This window comes from Parasteatoda tepidariorum, chromosome 9, assembly GCF_982258835.1.
Source record: "Parasteatoda tepidariorum strain Cologne lab strain chromosome 9, Ptep-v5.0, whole genome shotgun sequence".
In the NCBI taxonomy this organism is placed as follows: Eukaryota; Metazoa; Arthropoda; class Arachnida; order Araneae; family Theridiidae; genus Parasteatoda; species Parasteatoda tepidariorum.
The window spans coordinates 58,482,078-58,501,004 of NC_141763.1; the positions used below are offsets into that span (position 1 = coordinate 58,482,078).

The 18,927-nt window shown below is 28.6% G+C and overlaps 1 protein-coding gene across 2 annotated transcripts; it reads right to left on the minus strand.

Moving 5' to 3' along the window:
- Positions 1–860: 860 nt before the first annotated feature.
- LOC107441824 (uncharacterized) lies at positions 861–7,755 on the minus strand. Of its 2 annotated transcripts, none has more exons than XM_016055206.4 (5): positions 7,654–7,755; positions 5,167–5,253; positions 3,520–3,654; positions 3,359–3,437; positions 861–1,526 (listed from the first exon to the last, which is right to left on the minus strand). In XM_016055206.4, the coding sequence occupies exons 2-4, from the start codon at positions 5,242–5,244 to the stop codon at positions 3,375–3,377; spliced, it is 276 nt and encodes a 91-aa protein (XP_015910692.1). In that variant the 5' UTR covers positions 5,245–5,253; positions 7,654–7,755; the 3' UTR covers positions 861–1,526; positions 3,359–3,374. The 2 variants fall into 2 exon arrangements, with proteins under 2 accessions (XP_015910692.1, XP_071042381.1); XM_071186280.2 differs by having other exon boundaries at positions 7,404–7,755.
- Between the last annotated feature and the right edge of the window lie 11,172 nt (positions 7,756–18,927).

Consider the following 18,927-nt stretch of genomic DNA (forward strand, 5'->3'; position numbering starts at 1 on the left):
TTCATCTCATAAGATGCCGGAAGTGTTGCTCATTAATCGCTAGAAACACCTGTGCCTCGAGCGAGGTTCAAACCAGAACCATTGGTTTCACAGTCCGGCACACTGACGGCTTAACCATTAAGTTTAAAACATAGTCTACACTAATTAATGGTATATTTAAGGTTAGCCCTGGAACCATCAAGATAACATTAAAAGGCCTGCACATTTCTGAATATAATAGTGTATAGTCTGCCTATGGAAAAACTTCACTGGCCATTAGTTCGAAACAATGGTGGTGACTATGGTTACGATGTTTAACTATTTCAAGCAAGGTAGCTACATCACCAAGTCAGGTTTTGTTGCAGGTCCATACAGTCTGAGAGAACCCTCCTCTTAGAAACTATTTCCATAACAGCAGACTGCCTTAGACCTCGTTAGGGCGTTCTATTAACAAAATAGTTTACTGAAGGGGATGGGGAACCGATAAATGTGCCACTGCATTATTAAGTTATCTAACAAGTATCTATTGTCTTTTAGAAGAAAATATTTTAAGTAAAGTGAGGGTAATTTTTTGTACGTAGTCTCTTAACAATTTATTATTCTGAACTCTTAAATTTTTTAAGATCATTCTGCGCCAAGAAAAAAAAATGAAATACTAAATACTCATCTTGTAACAAAACTTGATAAATTAATAACAATAAATGACTGAATACAAATACTTGTGTTATCAGTCTTCTTAAAATAAAATCTATAATTAAACAAATAAAATGCTACAACTAAGAAAATGTGTATAGCTTAAGTTCAGTATGTCTTGTATAAATTTATTAACAGTTCAAAATCAATGAGGCAAAATCAAAATTGACTATAAAAATGGCAACAAGTATTAAAGAAAACATTTTATTGACAAAATTTTCACTTCACACAATGGCTACTTGAAACAGAAAATGCACACAACACTGAGTTAATACTATGTTATCATCATTACATCTGTCAGTGAAACAGGATTGATGAATCATTTAAAAATTTAAATCTAAGAAAAACAATCTTGTTCATTTTATAATTTAAAAAGAATAAATGGAAGAACACAACATCACGAAAAAAGCTTTTTTCAAACTGGAAAAAACAGCTATGCGTTTAACTGATAAAACACAAAATTAAAAAGAAAAAAAAACTGCAAGCATGATTAAACTACAATGAGACAAACACACATCTTTTTGCTAAAAACAGTGAGAGGCTTAAACTCAGTATGGCTTTTTTCTTTTTTTTGTTTAAAAACTATGTTATGAGACATGGTTTATCTAGGAATGAGTTTAAGTGTGTGGATGAGAATGCTCTGTAGCAGACAAATATTCAAGGATGATACAAAAAGTGTTTACAAAATGAGAAATGATAAGACTTGTACTGTTAATGATTAAAAATGGTTTGTGAGAAAACTGTTCTCGCCAGTTGATCACAAAAAAGGACAGTCAACTCAAACTGCAATCATTTTACTGTAAGAACTAGCCCGTGTGCTTCAGATCAAAAGCGTGGGGGGTTTCCCTACAAACCTGTAAAAGAAAAAAAGAATAAGTCTTTCCTATTTAAATATTTTCACCAAAATGTTCAAAACTTTAACCAAGAAAATATTTTCTTACAATACATTATTTTGAGATGCAAACATAATATAAACTTGCATCAATTTCTCTAAAAAAAAAAAAATTAGCACTTTTTTTAGCTCTAACTTCTTATTTTTAACTTATGAGGGATAAGATATTAAACTGTCATTCTGAGACTTGATCAGACCATCAGATCAATGAGTACCAGCTGGTCAAAGTAAATGTGGCCTGCAAGGCTGACCACATTGCTTTAATCACGAAATTGTGGAACCTTAACCTACCAAAGCTTACAATGGACTGTTGTAGTAAAGTTCATTTTTAGAATTAAAACAGTTTTTTTTTACAAATAGCCACCTGGGGAATGACCTTTTGTCAATACAGGCAACTCAAGGGCAGATTTGTTGGCTACTCTTTCAGGGGCACCACATTAGGTGGGCTAACAGTGCCTCCCCAGTAAGGACAGATAGAACGGAGAATGAAAGAACATCTATGCCTTGCCCCGGATTTGAATTTAGAACCAGCTCCTAGACCCCTACAGTCCAGTCAGCGTATTAAAATAGTAAAGTAGTACAAAACAGAAGTCAGGTGCTATATCCTACACAAGCTCCACTTTCTAGTTCACTGGTTAAAAAAAAATTTAAGAAAATATATAATACACTTTACCAACAGTTCCCAATTTTTTCCATTATGGAACCCTAAATGATGGAGCTTCTGAAGCAGAACCAAAAACTAAATAAAATTGGCCATTAGCAGCTTCGAATATGCTAACCAGACTTTATATAAGGAAATAAGTTTAGTCAATGATGAAAAATAATCAAAACTTAGATATATTATTGGTATGAGAAAAACTTTCATAAAAATTTTTAAGATTAAGATAATTATAAATTAAGAAATATTTAAGATAAAAAAATTGACTAACAATTATTTTTAAAAAAATTCCTACTTCTTAACACTAAACTCTAGTAATACTTTCTGGGAAAAAAAATTTCCTAAAACATTTAAAGAGATAATGCCTACCAAAAATGCAGCTCTATTTTAATAACAAGTATATATGCAAAAAAAATCCACCTCAATATTTGAAAGAAAAATCTATATATTAACATTCAAGTTTTCCAATTACAGAAATTAAGAAAAAGATTAAAGCCTAATAGAAACTCTTAATTGCTGCATCATAATAAAAAGTCTAAAATAAGCAAAATAGTGAAAATCATGGATCAAATTTTTTTTGCAAATTTGAATCAAAGTGTTGGAAAAACAAGGAACAGAACTACAAAACTCATAGTTTTAGGTCTAATCTAGCTTCAATGTTACTAATTTTGTTCTTCTATGGGTCTTAATTAGTTTTAGAACTCAATATGCTAATAAGTTTTAGAACTTAACAAAAATGTGTCAAAACTATTTCTAATAATAATATATAATAAAAAATAAGGTTTTATACTATTATTTATCAAACCTATTAAAATGTCCAAATAAAAAATAAAAAACTTTGTCGATAAGTAATTTTCGATATACATTGCCAAATATTCGACTAAAGAGTGAAATATTCACTACACCCCGAATTACAGTTGATAAAAAATTTTATTAGACAAAGTGTTTTAAACAAACATTTAACACAAATTAATGATGCAATTGCTTAAATTTCTTTTAATTTTATACCTAAAATAAATGAAACAAACAAATAGGAAAATTTAGAATGAGTAAACTTTTTTCTAATTTAAGAATAAGGTTACAAATATACACTATTCTTTTTTTTTTTTTTTTTTAAAAAAAGAATTTACAATTACCATATTTTGGCGATATTTAATCATCCTTATCATCACCAGAGCCATCATGGTCTGAAGAACTTTTAGTGTCTTTAGCATCCTGTATAACAAACAAAAGATTGTAAGGAATTGCTTACATAAGCTCATTACTCAATCATAGGACACTATCACCAAATACTTACACTCTTCTTAGGCCTGCCTCGACCACGTTTTGATCCACCAGATGAACTGCCGCCTGTTGACTTCTTTGCTTTCTTGGCGGTTCCCTTGGGCCTGCCACGACCTCTCTTTGCTTTGGGTTCATCAGTTCCACTATCCTATGAAATCAATAACTACTGTTAAATTTTTTTTATATATTCAATTAATAAAAAGAGTTACTTAAAAACAATTTTAAAGAGATAGAAAATAGTATTGTGAAATTACACTAATAACAGTATATTATTTCAACCCACAGGAATTATTTTCTCTGTAACGATAAAATAGAAATGTATTGCAGTGTTCCCTAAGTGTTTAAGAGGGAGGCCTACCCAGCTGGTATTTTTGTGTTAATAAGTCGCCACCCCTAAAAGACACTGCCTTTTATACTCTATTTAAAAAACAATTCACTGCCAAAATAATAATTACACACTGGTATAATTATCTGTGTTGTGTTATATTCTGATTACTATTACAAATAATTACTTTGTTAGGATTATTCTCAATTGGTTAAATTCTTATAATTTTTTTTTCTTTCAGAAGGGTATATTATTTTTGAGATTTTAAATTTTAGAATTAGCAAATTTCTTTTTAAATGCACCTTTAAATGCTTATTGTCTTCAGTTAAAATTTCATTCAGTACATTTTTCGGCTTAAATTGGTAATTTAAAGATTGTTGAGAATCAAATGCAGTTATAACACAATATTACACATTTTGATAAATTTTTAAGGTACTGAGTGCCCTTTCAAAACTCAAAGTACCCTCTCTGTGAGGAAGTATCTTACCCTTTTAAATCCCTAGAAAGAACTATGGTACTGCAAAATAAGCTTCACATACACTAATTTCAAATAAATAAGTTATATATGACAACCCGTACTTATGCGCATTGCACCATTACGTGAATTCATAAGCAGAATTTTAGCTCTTCTATATTAATTGCACACCCTGATTTTGAATTTATAAATCACTGTTCTCATTTGCAAATCATTTGAATACAGTATAATAGGAAGACAAATTGCAAATCTTAAATATGCAAGTTCAAGGTAGCATTAAAAAAATATCTGTTTAATTAAACCCAATTTGTGAATATTATGAATAAATAAACAAAAATCTTTTATTTGTTGAAAGCTAAGTTATTTTCGGTTATCTAAAACCGAAATTTTGTAAATAAATATCTGCTCCATGCACATCATAAATGCCTTCAAAAATATTAATGTATTGAAACAGATGCTTGAAAATGTGATCCATTGAATTTAATATAATGCAGTATAAATTAGAAAATAAAATATCTAATCTCAGTTTGAAAATATTTTGCAGAACACTAACTTTAATTTTTTTAAAAATACTTATTAAAAGTATCAACGCTCATAACACTTCACATCACTTTTCCCTTTGAAATTCTCTAATTTATTTAAAAGCAACTCAATACCTTGAATAGATTATAAATAAATAATAAACTAACTTTTTAGATCTTTTTAACTAATTTATGTTTTACTAATGTCAAAGGTCATAATAAAAATCTTAACAATTACCTGAAGATGTTTTAAGATATTCTACTACTGAGACAGATTACAGAAATCTAATATCTTAAGATATTATTAAAACAAATGACACTTTCTTCCATTGAACTTACTTTGCTTTCGCTCCTTGGCTCTGCTGCTTTCTTTGGCCTGCGACCACGCTTAGTTTCAGTTCCTTCACTGTCAGACATTTTATTTCACTATTATAAGAAAATTACTATTATAAGTAAAAGAAAAAAAATACAGGAATTACAATTACATACATGATCTATTAAGAATTCACAAATTCTAAAACCATAAATATATCCATTCAATACTGTTTCTAAAAGCTATACTGTTTCTAAAAGCTAAAAGAAATGTCAAAAAATTTGTCACTTTCAAAGAAAAACAGTGTGTTTAACCAGATTTTTCAACAACCTTTTAAACACTCAAAAGATATTTTTAATCACTTGAAAAAAATTCATAACCAGGATTTGTGCAGCAATAAAAATTATTTCTTCCTATTGTTCAAAGTTGATTTATATACATAAAATTAACAAAATGCAAAAACATTTCACCAAGACATTACATTATCGTGATAAAATAACTAGTTTCTGATAAATATTGCAGAAAAAACTGCAAAAATCATGTGTTTTTTTTACATTATAGAAAAAAAAATCTAATTTTGAAAGATTAAGCACATTTTACAGAGCCCCAATTTTAAAAAAAGTACTTTTAAGGGCCATTAAAAAACTTCAAATATAAGCAACTTTAAGCACTTAAAAATGCTCCACAAATCCTGAAAAATTGATCAATTAAAATTTCAGAAAATGTGACAAAAGACTAATAAATTTGTTTTAAAAAAATTAATAAAGCCATTAATTGCTTTGGTTAAACACAATTGAAAGTAAAGTACAAATTTTAAAGAATATATTTTAGCTACAATTAACAGACAGAATAGTTTTTTTTTACAAAAGCAAGCTGTGAGCAGTATTAATTTTAACACTTAGATGCAAATAACTGCCCAACAACTGGGGTGTAAAATTATTCAGTTACGGAATTTAGCAAGCAGGTATTTAAGAGATTTAGATAAAATGAAAAACTTTCAGAAAATACAATATCTCAATCAAAAAACATTCTACACACACTGATTAACTTTTGTAAAAATTTGCAAGTTTAAAATCTATTTAGCCATCTTGATTAAGATTCAGTTAAGATACTGACAGATTAAGGTACTGAAATATCCCTAAGTTAGTGATTTATCTTACATAAAAAAATTATAACTATCTAGTAAATTTTTTAACATAAAAAATAAAAACTGATAAGTACACCAACCATGGTACCCACCATAAAATAAATGAAATTGGCAATGTTTGGTTAAGCAGGTACTTTTCTCTAATATGAATTATTTTTTAACACAAAATGGCTATCACTCTTAAAAAAAAGTACACTAGAAAAATAGTTTAATTCACTTGTGCCTAGACTTTAAGAAAAAATAGCATTATAAACTGAATTTATGGGAGCATAAATTAAAAATTGTGACATTTGTAATTTTTTTTTTTTTTTTCTGTAGTTCAACTAAAAAAATAAATTAATTATAAAATATATACATCCTTATGTGCAATATTAGAACCAGTGAACACATTTCTTAGAACAATTAACAGAAATTAGACAGGAAAGTAGACTAATTTTACTATTTAAAAAACTTGTTATTTTGAATAAATGAATTATATTTAAAACAAGTAAATAATTTATTTAAATATAACCAAAAATAATTAAAAATTTCATACAACAGCTCAAACACAAATTTTAAAACCTAAGTAATATGGAATAATTATAGCTAATAATTAATCAAAAAATACATAAAGAAAGTGCTAAAAATACGAAATATAAAGAAAATTATTTCATCCCAGTAGAAACAAAAAATTACCATAATTCAGTTTTTTTAAAGAAATAGAAATTAAAAAATAATTACCCTTAAAATTAAATTTCAAATCGCTAACAAAAAAAATAAACGATATAATGTTCTTATAAAGAGACTATTAGATCCAAAAATTTACGTTATCAGATTACAGAAATTTTAATTAGCTTCACAAGTCCATTTAAAGGTGGCTTGAAAACACTATTTTTTAAAAATATTAAATAATTCCTTTCAGTCTTAAATAAAAATTTTAAAAATAGCAAAACATATGGGGATTTATTATTCAATTTATTAAAACGATGTAAGAGAAGTAAAAATAGACTGTTTCAACAGCAATGGAGGATAGTATTCAATTTTAGCCATTTTTGACCGACTTGCAATAGGGATTCGAATAAAATCGGAAAAAAATTTTTAATAATTATTAAACAACATAAAAAAATTAGGGCATACCAACGGGAATCCACTAAACATATAAAAAATTAATAAAAGATTAAATAATTAATAATAAAGCTTCAATATTTTATGATCGCAGGCACATCTTCAATGGCTGTGTAGTAAGAGACGCTAACTCGAATACTGGCAAAGAAGGTAATTTTCAAAAAATCGTAGTAAATTAAATATATATTTTGGAGTGTTAAAAAAAAATTGTAAAAATAAATCATACTCTTTACAATTTATTTTCAATAATTAGTACTCTTACCAGTTAAATGTCCTTCACAAAGAAAATGGCTAGAAGATGCTCTGTATATGCCGATGAAGCTAAAAAAGATGCCGGCCTAAATCTCTCCCGCGCTTTGACTGTGAGCGGCAGATGGCAGAAGTAGTAGGGAGCGAAATCGGAGTCGAAAAACAGAAAAAAGATTGAAAGGATGGCGCTGGAAGTTGAAATTTGAATTTTATGCCGGAGTTGCCAGATTTTCGTCTGAAAAAGAAGATAAAAAAAACTTTAAATTCGTTTTATTTATTTTCGTTTTTTTTTTTAGAAAAAAAAGACTGAAATAAATTTTTACGAGTAAAAAGATAAAAACATGTGTCACAATTATTGTTTGTTATTTAAATATTGTTTGTTATTTATATTGTGAAACATTTAAATCACATTTTGCTTTGATAATACGATAACGGAAAAAAAAGTTTTTTCTTCTAAAAATGAGGAGTTGCCTGATTTTCGTCTGAAAAAGAAGATAAAAAAACTCTAAATTCGTTTATTTATTAATTAATTTTTTTTTATTTTATATCACTCAAATAAATTTTTAATGAGTTAAATTAGTGACCTTATACGAGAAAAAAGATAAAAACATCTGTCACAATTATTGTTTGTTATTTAAACATTGCTTGTTTTTTTTTTTTTTTTTTTATGAAACATTTAAATCACATACTGCTTTAATAATCCTATAAACGGAAAAATAAAATTTTTTTTTAAATGAATGATCTTCCCTATGATTAGTAAACAGCGTAATTACTAAGTCAATAAATGTACTTTGGTGAATTTAATTAAGACTAACAAATAATTAGTAACAGTCAACCAACTTACAAGAGGCAAGCTGGCAGGGACCACGGAACCAGGTGCTGAGGGGGGGGGGCATTAGCATTAGCCCCTCATATTTATTAAATAATTAGAGAAAACCTATAAAAGAATGTTTTTTTTTTATCCCCTTCACTCATAAGGTGTTACATTGAGCACTGCAATACTTTAATGCAATCAGTGTCCACTGTAATATCTCATGGGTTATGCGATGTTACAGTGATCACTACAATACTTTAATACAATCAGTCACTGAAATATCGCATGAGTGAAGGGTCCGATCACTGAAATATCGCATGAGTGAAGGGTCTGATCACTGAAATATCGCATGAGTGAAGGATCTGATCACTAAAATATCACATGAGTGAAGATGCTGACGAATACTAAAGCAACAGAGCTCAGCCTTAAAATAAAAAATCATATGAAAGGGATAATATTAAGAAAGATTAATATTACCCGAAAAGAGGAAGACAATGGTTAATAACAATCACGTTTTCTTTTATCAAAATATATACACTGCATTAAGCATTGCGTGGTAATGGTATATTAGTGTTCTGTTGATTAAGAACATACATCATACCAGCAATGTTTATTTTGTAGGTCATGGCAAAAAATTACCCGAAAAGAGAAAGACAGCGGTTAATAAAAATCGTGTTTTCTTTTATCAAAGTATATACATTGCATTAAGCATTGCCTGGTAATGGTATATTAGTGCTCTGTTGATTAAGAACATACATACCAGCAATGTTTATTTTGAAGGTTATGGCAAAAAATTACCCGAAAAGAGAAAGACAGCGGTTAATAAAAATCGTGTTTTCTTTTATCAAAGCATATACATTGCATTAAGCATTGCCTGGTATTTTAGTGTTCTGTTGATTAAGAACATACATACCAGCAGTGTTTATTTTGTAGGTTATGGAAAAAGATTATCCGAAAAGAGAAAGACAGCGGTTAATAAAAATCGTGTTTTCTTTTATCAAAGTATTGTATTAAGCATTGATTGGTGGTAACTCAAGGAATTGAGCGTTCACCTCCCAATGAGGTTATCCGAGTTTGAATCCCAGCGGCGGCTAATTGATACGAACTCTACCTACAGCTCGCACAGACGACAGTGCTGACGTAAAATATTATTGGTGGTAGACGGGTTATGGGTGAGATATGGTTATGGGTTAGATGTCAGGCTGGGCTAACCATGAGAGGTTTTCGTTTTTTTCCTCTGCATGTAACGCAAATGCGGGTGAATTCCATCAAGAAGTCCTCCACGAAGGCTAGTTTGTCCCAATTCTTGACCCAGGAGTTCCCTTCATTTTTAAATTGAGTTCAAAATTACGAGGCCACGATTTGAACATTGATAATCGTTCACTCAGAATAAGGTCGGTTGTTCAACACCGGTAGTAAAATAAAATATTAAACACAAGATTATTTTTTTATTTTTTTTTTTTCATTTCAAAAAATTTTTTTTTTAAAAATTTCACGTTTAGCAATCAAAACCATCGCAAAATTTATAAATAATACTTAATATTATTAAACTATTAATACTTCAACTAAAATTTTTAATAACACTAATAATAAAGAGGCTAAATATTTTGATTTAATTATTGCAAATTAATTTCTTAATAAATAAAATCTGTTAATTTTTTATCAAACTCAAAAAACTAATGAATTAAAAAGACTGAGAACCAATTTGTCGAATGAAAAGTATACCAATTTAGATCATAAAATCTTTTTAAAAATAAATTATTCTTCGTAGAATAAATCTTAGCTCTTTATTTACAAGTAGATACACTAACTACATGTTTAATAAGTTTTAAAATTACTTGTATTTAAATAAATGGGTATAAAATTAAATGGATATAATTGAAATATATTTATTGATAATAAAATAGTAAATTATTTTACATACTATAATGAGCACATTAAAATATGAAAATTATAGAAAATGAATTGTGAAAAATTATAAGAGTTACTTTCTTATCTACATTAAAGCTCTTGAAAGAAAAAAAAAGAAGATAATATATCGTTTCCCATGTTATTAACTTATTTCCCATTCTATTAATAAAATATTTATCATCAAGATTTAATATCAATAGCTTATTATCACAGCCTTAAGTACACTAGATAATGCAGTACGATATAAATAATAATTTCTACATAAATCTATGATTTTAAAAAAAATCATGAGATTTAAATCAATGATTTTCTTAATAATTTTTTTTTTTTTTTTAAATCATGCCCAACCCTGCTTTTTATTTTTCTTGACATTTTATGTAGCAGTTTTTAGGGATTGCCCTTCACACACACACACACACAGTCAAAAATCGGCGATATCAAAAATCACATATTTTTTATATAATTCATTTCTATGATATAAAAGTTTAATCCATATTGTTGTTTTAAAAACTACACTCCTAATATAAAAGAACATTGAAATAAAATGAGACACATTTGGACATATAAATTACAATAACTCGTATGAAATATACTTACAAGAAGGAGGAAAAATATATCCAAGATTTATTTTTATTATAAACCCGTCGTTGAACAGCTGACCCAATTTTGGGTTTTCGACTACTAATGTTACCGTTCTAATGTAATTTTGAACCCTATTCAGAAAACAAGGGCACTCCTGGATTGAGTATTGGGATAAATTTTGTCTTCGTGGAGGACTTTTTGATGGAACTAACAAGCATTTGAGCTAAGTGAACAGGAAAACCTCGAAAAACTGCCATGGTTAGCCAGGCGGCTAGGGGACTCTAACCCATGATCCGTCTACCACTGAGGATATTTTTATGTAAGCACTGTGGTCGTTGCAAACCGGGTGCGGGATTCGTATCGACCGGCCATCACTAGGATTCGAAGCCGGTTCACCTCATTGGAAGGCGAGTGCTCTATCTCCTGTGCCACCATGGCTCATATCCAAGATTTTATATTTTATTTTATATCCGTCGTTGAACAAAGCCGACCCAATTTTAGGTTTACGACTACTAATGTTCAACTTCGTAGCCTTATACTTTTGAACCAATCCAGAAAGCAAGGAAACTCCTGGATCAGAACCCCCAGAGGTAGTGATTTGTGATGGGAACATGGAGAATTTTGAGGCTCCACAGATTTAACGTGCATCAGTCACCATTTACCACGGGGAGTCTTCGGCCTGCGGGGATAGAATCCACGAACTCTTGGACATGGGTCCAGTGTCCTACCAACCAGGCTATCCCGGCATCTATTTTGTTAATGTAAAGAAAAACTTGTAACATAGCCATTAACCAGTCCTGAATTTTTGGCGTCCCTAATTTTCAGCGGCCCAGGGTGGTAGCCAAGTTCTTCTAACCTAAGCTTGGTCTTGCAAAAAGATAAAGATAAAAAGAAAAGATAAAAAATAGTAATAATAGTTAAATAAATCCAAGCCGTGGTGACTCAGGGAAAAGAGCGCTAAGAGCGTTATCTGAGTTCGAATCCCAGCGATTGCTGGTCAGCAGTGGTAGACGAATAATGGGTTGGAACCCCCTTCCTGTCAGACAAGGCTGACCATGAAAGGTTTTCGAGCTTTTCCTCTTCATGTAACGCAAATGCGGGTTAGTTCAATCAAAGTGGCCTCTACGGAAGCAAATTTCTCCCAATACTTGATCCAAGAATTCCCTTGTCTTCTGGATTGGGTTCAAAATTACAAGACTACGGAGTTGAACATTAGCAGACGTAATAAGGCCGGCTGTTCAACTCCGATTATTAAATAAAATAAATTAAATATTTAACTTATATAGTTGGAGATGACAAAAAGGAGTTATTTAGGAATTGTAAGTTTTAAAAGTAATTAAAAGCAAAATAAAAGACAAAGGTAAACATGCCCCAAAATATGGGTAAAAAAGGGTTTAATCAAATGTTTTTAGCAATTATTATAGGAAAATTAGATTTTGAACTTATTCAAAAAAATAAATGAAAATAAACTTTAGTAAACAAAGTATAAATATGAAAATAGACATGTGTGTGTGTATTACATATATAGATAGATAGATTTAATTATTTTTTCGCAATTCGGCAGCTTGCCCATTTTTGTTTACTATCCAGTTTCCTACAATTTCTGTTTTACAGAGTAAATGCTTTTCCTAAAACAAGATTAAATATTCTAAGGTTTCTTTTAATCTGCTACTTTTTTTATTTTTTATTTTAATGATTCTTTTTTTTTATTGCGTTAAATATATTATGTAAGCTGTTACATTTTTAAACGATTCGGATAAAAATTGCGAAATAAATATATATTTAATCAGAGAAAATACGTTTTTGTGTCTACAATGGATTCGTAACTTAAAATATGGTTTGTGCAAATTAATTAGCCTATTTTTAAGGTTAGACTCACAAGACATTCACTTAGACATTTTATTTGTACTTTTTGTCTTTTACACTTCAAGATTTCTACAGTTCAAAATATAAATATTGTATACGCTCCTTTGTTAGACCCGCCTCATTACAGCGAATAGCGATCCTTCCAAGAGAACGATCAATTCAAAAAGTTCCGTTCACTATTAAACAAACACAATGTTATTTTAATGTCTATTAGAAACTAGCTGAATCGTTGACTCCAATATCGAATTTGAAAATCAATCGTTTTATTTTGAAAAAGTTTGAAAGAGGATATTTAAATCATTATTTATTATCCTACGTCTGCGCATAATTTTTAATGCATTTTTCCAAAAAGATTGGTGCAGTTTTAATAATCACTACTTATATCAATGTAATATTTTATACCTATATTAGTATATTTGGTACATATTATATAATCCATCAATATTTGAGTTACATATTTGTCAGTGGCAGCCAACTAAAGCCGAATTTTTTTTTAAACCAAAAATTAGAACTTCATAAGATTTTAGAGCATGACCATTTTTCTATCTGACCTTTAATTTACTGTTAAAATATTTATAAGTTATAAGTAGTGGGGGAAAGAAATTCTTTTAATTCTAATTTATTAAAATATTAATACACTATCTTAGCTACCACTGAAAAAATATTTTCTGAAACTACGGAAAACCCGCTGTGGAATTCTTATCAAAACCAATTCGCCAATTACCATAATACCAGTAGTACATATTACGGTCATTGATACCTATGAATTAAGCGTCATCTGTGAAAGACGATTTTTCATGGTTTTCTTATGCGAATTTCCCATTAATCTCTCCTCCACGAGCATGGCTTTTTAGCACATAGCTTATTTTATTTTAATTAATACACATTATCCATATTAATTTAACATTAGTGTTAATAATAATAAGCAGATCTTTTACGGTTACTCAAACCACAAATAAGTATCTTTTCTACTTATTTTTATTTTTTAGTTCAGAAGTTACTTTTTCTTATCAATTAATACACATTACCAACATTAATTAAGCATCATAGTCGATAATGGTAGTATGATAATTTCTTAACTTTTTTCTAGGTAAATAAATAACTTTACTCCATTTCTTTTGCTTTCTAGTACACTACTTATTTCTTTTATGTATTTCAATGTGCATATATTACCTTAATTAATTAAGCATCATCGGAGTAATTAAGCCTCATTGGCGTCGATATTCCATGTTTCTCCTAAACTAATTAGTACCACTTTCCCATTAATTTTGCTTCTGAATACAAAATTTTTTTTTCTATTCTGTCACCGTTGGTTTTAAATAAGTATTTTTTTAGAAACACGTTTAAAAGAATTAATATAAAAAAAAATAAAAGAGCGTGGTATCAAGAAATAAAATTATTAATTAAACATAATTTACAAAAGAATGATATGTGTTTATAACAATAATAATAAGAAAAAAAATCATATAAGGGTCCGTTCAAATATTACGTAAGCATCTAAAGAATTGGGGGATTTGTAGGGAAAAAACTACAAAAAAAATTATAAAAAAATTTACACCTGGAAAAATTTTAATTAACATTTAATTTAATTAATATTAAATTTGGGGAGTTAGGGAAAAAGAAAAAAAAAAATTCAGGGTGTTTAAAAATTTTATAAAATAAATATTCATCTTTTATTAAAGTTTAATCCTAAAATTCTTAGTACCGCAGTGGACTGATCGACACGATTCCCAGTAGAACACAGAAGTCTAGCATCACTGGCTGCGGTTAGTAAGCGGGTGGGTAATGACTTTAATCAGCCTGCCTCGAGACCGAGGGTGTGCGTTATCGGTCCTCATTAAATTGTTCTATAATAAAGTGCTCGATTTCACGCACTGGTCGTCGGGTTACCAATCCGAATCCGTCGTAAAAAGGTGTGTTTTTTTGTGCAGAAAAAGTACGTTTTTGTGCTTGATTTCTTAGCTCAAAATATCGTCAGTACTAATTAATTAGCATATTTGAGGTCACCCCCTCCCAACCAAATATTTTATAGAAGAAATGCGGAACTGGGAAAATCGAAATTGTCAAAAAATGACTTTTCTATCGCGCTCTTTCTTTTCCATTTTCCGGTAAGCGTAAAAAACTCTAACCAAACTCCGAACCCCCTTTTTTTTTCGATTATGAAAACGGGAGAATTTGTAAAAATAAAAATTGTTGTTATGAAAATTAAATGGAATGCACAGCTAATAAACCTAAAATATAGATTTTCTTAAAAAATATAATAATAAATTAGGCAATCATATTTCTATTAAATACATAGGTGAAATTCTATTTTTCATGAACAAAGTATTTTATTTTCTATTTCAAATCCCCATAGAAGCATGGGATTTTTTAAAATATAATTTTGGGAAAAAGTAATAATTTTTTCGGCATAGGTTAGTGCGATTTTGGTGGACACTAAATAAGATTTAACAATTAATTTTATATTCTACGTATTCTCCTAATTAAGCATTCATAAATAATAAAAATAGTTGGAAACAGAAATCTCCTATTATATGGGTAAATCTTTTTCAAAAAAAGAGTGATGTTATGTTTGCTTTTATATTTTACAGTAAAATCATTTTGGAGCATAATTTTTGCTTGCAAATTCAATGTGTATTTTTTTTCTGTTCAAATAAATCTTCCAAATAATTATGGCGTTAATTATTTCACTGCTTTTAACTTCTTCCCGGACGGTATAAACCATCTAGTATAATTGCAGTAGATTTATATTCGATTATAAGTGAAAAAGCTTTGAAGGAAGTCACAAGCAACCTGTGCTCAAAGATGTGCACAATATATTTTTTAAAAATCAGAAAATAGATATTTTAAAATAAATTGTCATGATATATCGTGAACACCTGGCTTTACGATCAATATCTAATCTATGATAATTATCAGCAACAATAACATCGTTATCATTAGTAAAAAATATAAATGTTGTCGCGATCATTAACGACAATCATAATATTGAGTACGATAATACCGCGAATAATATTGATATTTAGCGAACACGAAAATACAGATGAGATTATCGACAGCAAAACATTGAAAATTAGAACAATATCAGTAAATATCAATACTTTTTGGCGATATATTACGATACTGAAATTCCGATATTGAAATTCCGACATTTGATTCGAGTTGAAATAGGCTTCGGATAATCAACTCCCAAACGAGATTTATTGCGAATCCCTTCTTTAAAGCACAAAAAGAATTATTTTCATATTTTTCAGAATTTTAGAAGTCTTTTAATTCAAAATTGTAGCATTTTTATAGCTATAATTGAATTCTTTGCATTTTTATTTTAAATAAACAGATTAAAAAACACAACATGTTTGTTAGGAAATTTGACCAGATCCCCGGAAATCCCGGTCCCTGTGACTGCTGAGGGACCCTATTTTACACCTTTGAGTATAGTCTTGATGAAAAATCGAAGTTTCGTATAATTGGGTATTGGATATTACTGTTCATCGAAACTCGAACTTTATTTAAATGCTGCAACAAATTTTTTTTTTCAAACTTGCATTTAAGCTTTCCGTTATTGACGGATTAACACAACTGTAATAAAATACAAAGAAAAGAAGAAGAAAAAAAAGAAACCATGAGTAAACAAGTTTGAAAAAGGCAGTATGAGCAGATGTTCTCGGTTGCACTATTGTGTTGATGATTCCATTTTGAAACGGCATAGCTTAGAGAGGGTGATCTGGATAACCGTCTAACATCTGCCCTCAATAAACGGGGGCGGGAAGGGGGGAATGAGAAAAAGGTATGGATTTAAATCTATCCATAGAGTTAAATTAGAAGAGTGAATAATGTAATATAATATGTTACGATAAGAAAGACAAATAAAAATGAGCAAATCAAATTCCATTACATTTTTAAATTAACTAATATTGCGGTTCAAGGAGTTTTATTTCCTTCTACCCCGTAAAAGAGAATTACGAATTTTAAATTCCTTTCCGGATGTTTTTCGATTATTTAAAATCTTTTTAGTTTGTTTAGACTTATTATATAGCAAAGACTAATTTTAGGTTGTTACTATTTAAATATTTAGAAAAAGTGACTGGAGAGGTTAATTTTAAACCTTTAGTTGAGTAAAAGGAAATAACGCAAATGAAATAACAATGTTAAAACGGGATGACCCAGTTTTGAGTTTTTTTTTTTAATAGTTTGGTGTTGGCATTTATAAATTCATGGGGGAAACATGGAAGGGTTTGATACGTTTTTTTTTCCTTTCCCGCTTCCTTCTTCAATTTTTTATTAACACAATACATTTTTATTTTGTTAACATTATTTGATAGCTAATATTATTCGTCATCTGTTGCTTGTCATTTTTTATTTAAATTATAAACTTATGTGATTATTTTCTTTCCTTTAGTAGATATTGTCAAAAACTATGTTGTCGCTCATCAATAACTTCGAGGCTGAAAACTTTTTCTCATTATGTAATAAGTAAATTGAAATAAAATAGGATCAACTAAGCTAATATATTAAGTGATATATATAAAACTTGATTGAAAATGAAATTTAAAATCTTTTTTTTTCTTCTTATCTTTTGAGAAATGCCTCTTTGTTGTTGCTTTCTCCACGGTTATTAAATACTTGTGTTCATACAATGTTAAGTTTTAACTTCATATGTTCTACGTACTTAAGTTACGTTTTAAGTTTATTTTCATTTGGACTGTCCACACTTAGCAGGAATAACAGTTTTTACTGATAGAGCAATAAGCAGGAAATCAAAAAAAGAGGAAGGTCAACGAACCTTTTCTTTATCTAGTACATAAATAAACGCAGCTTAGCTAATGCCATTAAAATAATTCAATATACAGATGCGTAAAATGTTTTTTAAATACTGAAAAACGACGCCCTGAAAAGTTTCCATGTTATGTTTCATTTATTTTTTATAATTCTGTTCAAGAAGTTAGGCTGAAGGCTCTTAAATTTTTTATTTACATTATTAGTTTTATATCCGTCAGCTGTTTATGCTAAGAGGGGGTTGAAATTTCTTAATTTCGCTTATTTGTCATGAGGCACCGATCACAAATTAAAATTTGCATACTTTTACTAATTTGAAAGTGATCAAAATTCTAAATGGCGATTCATTTTGCTTGATCATTAAACAATTGTAACTTACATTGTCAGTACAGATTTGAATGCTCTATCAAATCAGAGAGAGGTTAAAATTTTCGATTCCAATTTCAATTTAATGTAAAATTTTTTTTAAAAACTACGTTTGTGAAGTAAAGGTGAAAATTATTTTTTATTCAGAAAACGAAATAATAGTGCATCCCTTTCGAAAGCTGCAAGGGAATTTTAGGTGATGACAGAAGTTTATAAAAAAAAGACGAACTTAGTTAAAAATAAATTTTTACGTATTATACTTATTTTGCTTAAATATGTAGTAACATAAAATAAATTTTTTTTTAACAAATTTAAGAGTGCCATAAATTTTGGTAAATTTTATACATTTATTTTTAATAAGATCCAATATTATTATTGATTACTATATTATTTAGAATGAATTTCAGAACAATTTTTAAGAACTGAATAAATTTTTTTTCTGTATTAACTAAACAGTTGATGATTTACTTTTAATAAAATTAGACATGTTTTAAGTAAAAAAAAATTTAAAATGAATACACAGAATAAAAATTTAAGAAAAAAAATTCAATTTTTTTTTTTTTTAAATATATTTTTTCGTTACTTTAGAATTTTCTTTCTTATTTTATATATAAAAAATAATTGGATAAAACATTCTTGTTAAAATTTATGCATCTGAGTCAAGTATTGAAAAACTAAATATTGCATAATTTCCTCTACACGGAGCTTTTGCAACTATCTCCAAATTTTTTCAGCTATTGAGTTTATCATTTAATGGTTGTTAATCTATTGATGATTAATTTAATTCATAATTTTCACGTGATGTCATTATTATTTATTTAATAATAATTCTTTTATCAATATTTTAATCAAAAACTTATGCAGCAATAAAAAAGTTAAAATCTTAAAGAATAAAATACAATCCACTATTTATAAAAACTAATGCAACATTGAAATTTACAATTTCTAAATATACATATTTACATAAAATTT

What these genes read in the sequence shown, in the direction of transcription:
- LOC107441824 (XM_016055206.4), bottom strand. Translation starts at nt 5,244, where the DNA reads ATGTCTGACAGTGAAGGAACTGAAACTAAGCGTGGTCGCAGGCCAAAG. An exon ending in AGCCAAGGAGCGAAAGCAAA is followed by an intron (nt 3,655 to 5,166) that starts GTAAGTTCAATG and finishes TTGATTTCATAG; the next exon opens with GATAGTGGAACTGATGAACC. An exon ending in GAGGCAGGCCTAAGAAGAGT is followed by an intron (nt 3,438 to 3,519) that starts GTAAGTATTTGG and finishes TTTGTTATACAG; the next exon opens with GATGCTAAAGACACTAAAAG.